This window comes from Galeopterus variegatus, unplaced genomic scaffold, assembly GCF_000696425.1.
Source record: "Galeopterus variegatus unplaced genomic scaffold, G_variegatus-3.0.2 Scaffold1507, whole genome shotgun sequence".
NCBI lineage: Eukaryota > Metazoa > Chordata > Mammalia > Dermoptera > Cynocephalidae > Galeopterus > Galeopterus variegatus.
The window spans coordinates 37,431-45,803 of NW_007727618.1; the positions used below are offsets into that span (position 1 = coordinate 37,431).

The 8,373-nt window shown below is 40.1% G+C and overlaps 1 protein-coding gene across 1 annotated transcript in view; it reads left to right on the top strand.

Annotated features, from left to right (window-relative positions):
- Positions 1 to 1,302, top strand: part of LOC103594222 (transmembrane protein FLJ37396) — a gene marked incomplete at its 5' end in the record, with an annotated part of 34,359 nt that extends 33,057 nt beyond the window's left edge. The window contains 2 exon segments of the mRNA XM_008577427.1: positions 193 to 286; positions 973 to 1,302. Of these exon segments, the coding sequence (XP_008575649.1) occupies positions 193 to 286; positions 973 to 1,302 (424 nt within the window).
- Positions 1,303 to 8,373: the final 7,071 nt, after the last annotated feature.

Here is an 8,373-nt window from a genome sequence, read left to right on the forward strand (position 1 = left end):
TCCGAACCCTCGGCGGGAGCACTGCCACGCTCCCAAGCGGTGCACTGTAGCAGTGCGCCACCGGGCCGGCCCTGCACTGGCTCTTACTACTGACGTTCCAGATCAATTCACATGCCATTCTGTCCCATCAAAATGTGCATCTCTTGATTAGTGGTATGTTACATCAAAGCAACTTCGTATTTCTTTTTGCAGGTATTCTTCTACTTCTCTTGTCTTAGCTGTCTCCGAGGTGGATGATAACCAAGTTGGCAAATTGAGTTTTTACACAAAGGAAGCCATACTTAAGGTAAATTATTTATTTTTTAAAAAAGAAGCTAAAGTAAAATAAAGCAATTTGCTCCTGTACTCCTTTAAAAAATGTAATATTTAATTCATATAAATTTGGCTCACATATACAAGAAAAGCTTCCAACTTCATACATACTACCTATGGCCTTGCCTCATCTGATGTGCACATTGGCCTCGTTTGAACCGTAGAGACTGCAACACCACTCACCGTAACCTCCGTTAGATGCTAAAGAGAGTCGCATATAGTCAACCATCTTTGCCTTAGGCTTTTAAAATATAAACTTGTTATTGGAGCTTTTATCTGATCTTTTTAACCCTGGCACTATTTTTTCCCCAGCCACTTGGATTTCTTTGCTTCTATGTGTGTATTTTTTTAAAAACACTGGTCTAATCTCGGCTTCCAAGAGCCTGCCCCTACACTGAGCACATCTCTGCTGGTCCACCAGAGCCTGCTCATCCTTTCCTGACCATTGGGGAAACATGATGCTCAGCTACAGAACGAGTCAGGCCCGGAGGCTGCCTTCCTGGGATGAAATGCTGCTTAGGGAGAGACCATATTCAGTAGCAAGGATCCCAGCAGTTTGATTCATATATTTACACTGTGCATAAGTAGTGATCTCAACCCTCAACTTACCTCTTTCTTTATGGGAGAAATTCCCAATACTTTTCCCATTTTCTTTTTTAGCTCTTGTTTCATTCAGGAGTGGAAAACATGCAAGTGACCCTTGCATGCCAAGCTGCTCAGAAAAATGCTTTGATGGTGGCTTTCCAGCAGGCGTCCTTCTATCACACCCCTGGAGGGGGCTGTCCTGCTGATGTCAAGGTCAGCCTGTATGATAGAGAAGATAGAGGCATGCTACTGTGAGCCAGGGTCAGGCTGCCCCTTCCTTCTTCCTTCCTTTCTCCCCTTCTATCTCCCTCCCTAACTCCTCCTCTCCCTTTCTTCCTCTTTCCTATCTTTTTATCTTCTTTCCTTTTTATCTCTTTCCTTCCATTCCTCCTTTCCTATTTATGAATCAATGTATGACCAAATCCTTACTGGGTCTCTTAATCTTCAGTGATTTGCTAATAGTCTTTCCTTTGTGTGTAACTCTATGATTAACTGTCTAGAACCATCCAGGAGGAAATATCTTGTTCCCCAGCCCTTACCCTTTTGTAGGTAGATGATTCCATTGTTTTCCGGTTTATCCTTCCCATAATTCTTTTGTAAAAGTAAACAGATACATTTGATCCTTTTTTCCCCTAGATTTTTTTGTTTTCTGAGTTTTTTTTGTTTGGTTTGGTTTTGTTTGGTTTGGTTTGGTTATTGAAATGTAATTCACATAACATAAAATTTACCCCATTTAAAGTGTATAATTCAGTGATTTTTAGTATATTCACAAGATTGCATAACCACCCCACTATCTAATATAAAAATATTTTGATCACTCCTTAAAGAAACCCTGTACCCATTAGCAGCCACTCCCCAATCCCCCTTCCCCTCAGTCCCTAGCAAACACCAACCTGCTTCCTGTCTCTAAAGAGCTGCCTATTATGGATATTTCACATAAATGGAATCATGCAACATGTGGCCTTTTGTGTCTGGCTTTTTTCACTTAGCAAAGTTTTCAAAGTTTTCAAAGTTTATTCATGTTGCAGTATATATCAGTACTTCATTCCTTTTAGTGCTGAAGAATATTCTATTATATGGATATAGCATATTTTGTTTATCATACAATGTGTTGTTTTTACTTTTTGGTTATTCAGAATAATGCTGCTATGAACATTTGTGTACAGGTTTTTGTCAAGACATACGTTTTCAATTTTCTGAGTATACAAGGATACTTTAAAATATTCGTGGAAAGATTCATATTATCTTTAATTCAATTTCTCTGTGAAGGTTTTGAAGTATCTTCATCTATCTAGGAATAGAATTGCTAGGTTATACGGCAACTTTATGTTTCACGTTTTGAAGAACTGACAAATTGTTTTCCAAAGTGGCTGCACCAAATTACACTCCCATTGATGATGTATGATTATTACAATGTCTCTACATTTTTGCCAATGCTTCTTATTGTCTGTCTTTTTTATTTTAACTGTCCTAGTAGGAGTAAAGTGGTATCTCATTTTGTTTTTGGTTTGTGTTTACCTAATTACTAAGACATCGAGCATCTTTTTATGTACTTATTTGGCCATTTGTATGTCTTCTTTAAAGAAATGACTATTTAAATCCTCTGTCTCTGTATAAAATTGGATTTTTTGTTTTTTTATTGATGAATTGTAAGAGTTCTTTACATATTCTGAATACCCTTATAAGATATATGATTTGCACATATTTTCTCCCATTCTGTGGATTGTCTTATGAGTCCCATTCATCTATTCTTTCTTTTGTCCCTTGTTCTTTTGGTGTCATTATATAAGAAAGCATTGCCTAATCCAAAGTCACAATGATTTACTTCTGTGTTTTCTTCTAGAGCTTTATAGTTTTAGCTCTTACATTTAGGTCTATGGTCCATTTACACTTAAGTTTTGTATATAGTCAGAAGTGGTGGTCTAACTTCATTTTTTTTTTTTTTTTTTTGCATGTGGCTTCTCAGCTGTGCCAGCACCATTTGTTGAAAAGACTCATCTTTCCCCATCATATTGTCCTGGAACCCTTGTCAAAAATCAGTGGACCATAACTGTAAGAGAGTTTTTTCTAGACTTTTAGTTCTGTTCCTTTGACCTACATGTCTATTTTTATGTCAGTACCACTATATTTTGATTACCGTAGCTTTGCAGTAAATTTTGGAATTAGAAAGTACGAGTCCTCCAACTTCATTCTTCTTTTTCAAGATTGCTTTAGCTATTTTGGGTCCCCTGCATTTTCATGTGAATTTTAGCATTGTCTGGTCAATTTCTGCAAAAAAAATTGTATTTCTTTTGTTAAATAATCCCAAAGTATCTTATTCTTTTGATATGACTATAAATGGGATTGTTCTCAATTTAATTTTCAAAGTGTTTATTACTAGTGTATGGAAATACAGTTGGTTTTTGTGTATCTATGTTGGATCCTGCAAACTTACTAAACTGGTTTATTAGTTCAGTGGTCTGTGTGTGTGTGTGTGTGTATTCCTTAGGATTTTCTATCTTGTATATTAGGATATACAAGGTCATGTCATCTATAAGTAGAGATAGTTTTACTTCTTCCTTTTCAATCTAGACACCTTTATTTCTTTTTCTTGCCTCATTGCCCTGCTAGACCGTCCAGTACAAGGTTGAATAGAAATGGTGAGAGTGAATATTATTGTCTTTTTCCTGATCTTAGGGAGAAAACTTTTAATCTCACCATTAAGTATGATAACTAGCTATGGGTTTTTTTGTATATGCCTTTTACCAAGTCAAGGATACTCCCTTCTATTTCTAGTTTGTTGAATGTATTTTTTATCATGAAAGGGTTTTGGATCTTATTTATATATGTTATTTTCAACTTTGTTTACTTAACTGTACATCCTAGAAATCATTCCAAATCAGTTCATAGAGATTTTTCCCTATTCTTTTTTAAAGCTACATAGTTCTCTCTTGTGTGTATGCCAGTGCATGTAACTTAAGTATAAAATTAGATGTGGTTTTAAGAAATCAATTTTCCAGATGGTCTTAAACATTCTTTAGTAGAGTTCATACATTCTCTTCAGCTCACCACATTTACCCTTTGTCTCATTTATCCACCTCTATTTATTTTATTCTTTTCTACTCTTCATATTAATAGGAGAGTACAAATTTATGGGTATGGCAAGAATGCCCAATCCCTGCTCCATCACCAAATACTAATTCCCATAGAAATTAAATACTGCAGTGAAAATAGGAATAGAGTGAGTTAAATTGATTTTTAGAAATTCAACCCCCCGGGCCGGCCTGGTGTCGCACTGCTACAGTGCGCCGCTTGGGAGCACGGCGGCGCTCCCGCCCGAGGGTTCGGATCCCGCATGCAGACCGGTTCCCACTCACTGGCTGAGCGAGGTGTGGGAGCAACACCGAGGGTTGCGATCCCATTGCTGGTCCCGGGCCGGTACGGGCGCGACCCTGAGGGTTGCGATCCGTTGCCGGACACGAAAAAAGACAAAAAAAAAAAAGAAATTCAACCCCCCAAATCATGTCAGTGCTTACTATAACTTAGGCTCATCAGATAATACTGAGGTGCAATTCCTACTTATGAGGAACTTATTGGCCAGTGTGCATAAGGGGGACAGGGTCACAAGTGGCTCAAACATAAGGCATAGAGAGGTTTAATAAGCCATGAAGGATTTTAAAGAAAGGAAAAGTCACATCTGGGGACAAGGAAGGGCAGCACAGAGAGGGGGAATTTGGGAAAACCTAAAGGATGAGTTTTTAGGGAGGGAGAGATGACCAAGTGATCATTCTGAGTAGAGGGAAGAGCCCCCAGATACTCAGCCATGGAAGCAGGAAAGGACAGATGGGGACCAGGAAAACATGAAGAGCCAGGCTTGACGACCACCTGTGGTTTTAATACGTAATTGACAAATAGAGTTCTTTATTCAATTAGTTTAATCTTAAGAAGAATACCAATATAAAAGACAGAGATAAGTGGGGCTGTGAAGGTTGAGGGCTTATGAGTCATCTCCTGAGATCCACCCAAAGAGCACGTGTTGAAAGACACTGGACAGGAGCACAGTACGGGTGGGGAGGCGTGAGAGGAATAGCCTGGAAAGACCTGCAGCACAGGAAGGGATAGGGAGGCATTAGGGTAATAGCCTGGAAAGGTGGGCTAGGACTGTAAAGTGGATGCCCTGAAAGACCCAGCTCAGATATCATCTCCCTAGGGAGGCTTTTCCTAATTTCTCAGATCACTAGTTACTATATTTTCAACATATGGAATCATTTGTACTTTGGTTGTAATGTTTTCCACATTATACTGCCTGTGAGAACTTCCCCTGTATTTGTCTTTGTGTCTGCCTGGTATTTAGTAAGTACTATTTGTTGAGTGATTGTTGAATTCATACTTAACAGAGATAGAAAATGCCGAAAGGTTTTTGAGTGAAGGGAGGACCTGATCTGAAATTCTTATCAGGAAGTTTCACTGTGTTTGACAGGTTGAAGGAGAGATGGATAAGTCAGAGAGACCAAGAGGCAAGAAGTGGTGAAGTCTTGAGCCGGGGGTGGGGGGTGGGCAGCCGTGGGGATGAGTGGGGGGATGGGTGTCAGCAGCGTTGTTGGGATGCACGCACCACACGGGCTTGGGGCAAAACCAGGGAATAAGTCTGTGGACATGGTTGAAGATTCCTGGCAGGTTGCCTTCCTCCACTTCTCACCCTTTAAACTTATCTTACAGCTGCGACCATCCTTCCCTCCACCCTCAGAGTGTGAAGTGTTCCTCGTCTCAGTCAAGGTCAACCCTTCCCACCAACGCTCTTCATCCATTTGCTCCCATCTCTTCTGAGACGTTGCTTCACGGGACATCTTCTTTCTCTACTGCACTTTCAACCTTTCCTTCTATTACCTCTTTCCACTTATGGGTACTTTCCACTTCCCACTTGTGGGCAGACTGAACTGTTTCATCCTCTCTAGAAGGCTTATCTGGATCCTGTGTTCCTCTCTGGTCAGAACCCTAATTGTGACCTTTTCTTCTCATTCAGGATTATTGAGAGGATAGTCTTCAATTTTCTGTCTCTATTTCCCAACCCCCATTCACTATAGTCTAGCTTCCTCTTCCACCACATCCCTGAAAGAGTCAGCAATGACCTAACTGTTAAATCCAGGGGACACTGCAGGCATTTTACTTGACTTCTTTCCTCTATTTAACGCTGTTGACCCCTTGTCTCTTGTCCTTGAGACTCTTCTTCCTCAGCTTCTCTGACTCCTCTCTCTCCTGGATCACTTCTACTGCTTTAATTGTTCCTTCTCAATTTCCTGAGGTGGAGACTCTCTTCTCCACCCATCTCTTACATGGTGGTGTTTCCCCGGTTTCCTCTCTCCAGAACGCCTTTTCTCCCCTTTCATGTCTGCCCTAGATGATCCCATTAACTCTTGTGGTTTAAAACCTCCAATTTACTGTCAATTTTCAAATCTGTATCTCTTCATGGGACCTCTCTCCTAGGCCCCAAACTAGAGTCTCTAAATGCCTCCTAGACAAGCACCCCAACTCAGCATGTCCAAAACACAATTCATCCTTCTCCCATCTGGTCCTATGGTATTTCTATTCTTAGTTAAGGAAACACCATCAGAGCAGTCGGGTCCAAAACCTGGGTATTGTCCTCAACTCTCTTGCTTCTTTATCTTGGACCAATCAATCCCTACCTCTTGCCAATATTTCATTCTAAATATGGATTGAATATGGCCCCTCCTCTCCACCCCCTCTGCCATAGTTCAGACTCTCACTATCTCACTGGTATGGTTCTAATGGCCTTCCTGGTATGGTTGTAATGGCTTTCTAAGTGGCCTCTGGGTCCACGCCTTGCACCACTAAATCTGCCCCCAACCAAATCTATTCTCCACGGTGACCAGAGCAACCATGCCTACTTTATTAAAACCCTTCAGTGCTCTTTGTAGCCCAAAGAGCAAAACTCAATCTCCCTAGCTAGGCATGCAAGACTTTCACTGCCTGACCCCAGCCCTCTGTCCTGCCCCTTCGCCTGCACTTTGTTTGAAGTGCCCTGAACATTTTGTGCTATTTCATGTCTCCACACTTCTACTTACGTTTTCCCAGAATATTTTATCTTTACCTTACTACATCCCATTCTCCCATTTTATTTTTATTTTTGCCTAGAGGATGCTACTCATCCTCCAAGATTCAACTCAGTCATTACATCTTCTAGGCAGTGTTCACAGCTCTTTTAATTTGGTCAAAGTACATGTTGTGATTACTTCTTCATTAAACTGTATACTGTGAAAATATATATGTATATATTTATTTTATATTTATCTCTTATGAGAATATATATATATGCATATATATATACACACACACACACACACACGTAAGCAGCACCACTGTGTGAGAATTGATACATTTATACAAGGCTACTAGAAAGAGTTCGTGGGAAAATAGAATTGAAAGGTAATAGATAAGGCAAGAAGGGACCAGCCCGTGGCTCACTCGGGAGAGTGCGGTGTTGATGACATCAAGGCCACGGGTTCGGATCCTATATACGGATGGTCAGTTAGCTCACTGGCTGAGCGTGGTGCTGACAACACCAAACCAAGGGTTGAGATCCCCTTACCGGTCATCTTTAAAAAAAAAAAAAAAAGAAAGGGAGCAAGAGGAAGGGAGAAAAGTAAGGGAGGAAGGAAAGAGAGAGAGAGAGACAGAGATAGACAGAGAAAGAGAGAACAAAAGTGAGCACTGCCACAAAGCCAAAGGAAGGGCGTGTTGAGAAGGAGCAAGTCACCAAAGATGTACAAATGACATAGAAGCATGAAAAGATGTTCCACACCGTTAGTCATTAGAAAAATACAAGTTAAAACCCCATTGAGGAACCCACTTAGAATGTNACACCGTTAGTCATTAGAAAAATACAAGTTAAAACCCCATTGAGGAACCCACTTAGAATGTGTGAAATTTAGGAGACTGACCATCTCGAGTGTTGGCAAGGAGGTGGAGGATCTGAGACTCTCATACACTGCTGCTGGGAATACAAAATGCTGTGAGCACCTTGGAAAACAGTTTGGCAGTTTCTCAAAAAGTTAAACACATACCTACCATGTGATTCAACCATTCCTCTCCCAGGTATTTAACCAAGAGAAATGAAAGCACATGTTCATACAAAGATTTGTACACACGTTTATAGCAGCTTTACTTGTAATATCCAAGACCTGGAAAGAACCCAAATGTCCATCAACAGGTGACTGGATAAACAAATTGTGATGTATCCATACAGTAGTCCTTCAGTATCCATAGGGGATTGGCTGCAGGACCCCTACATATACCGAAATCTAGGAGTGACAAGTTCCTCATATAAAATGGTGTAGTATTTGCATATAATCTACACACATCTTTCCACATACTTTAAATTGTCTCTAGATTACTTATAATACCTAATACAATGTAAATGCTATATAAATAGTTGTTATAATATATAATTTTTATTTGTATTTTAAAAAAAATATTGGG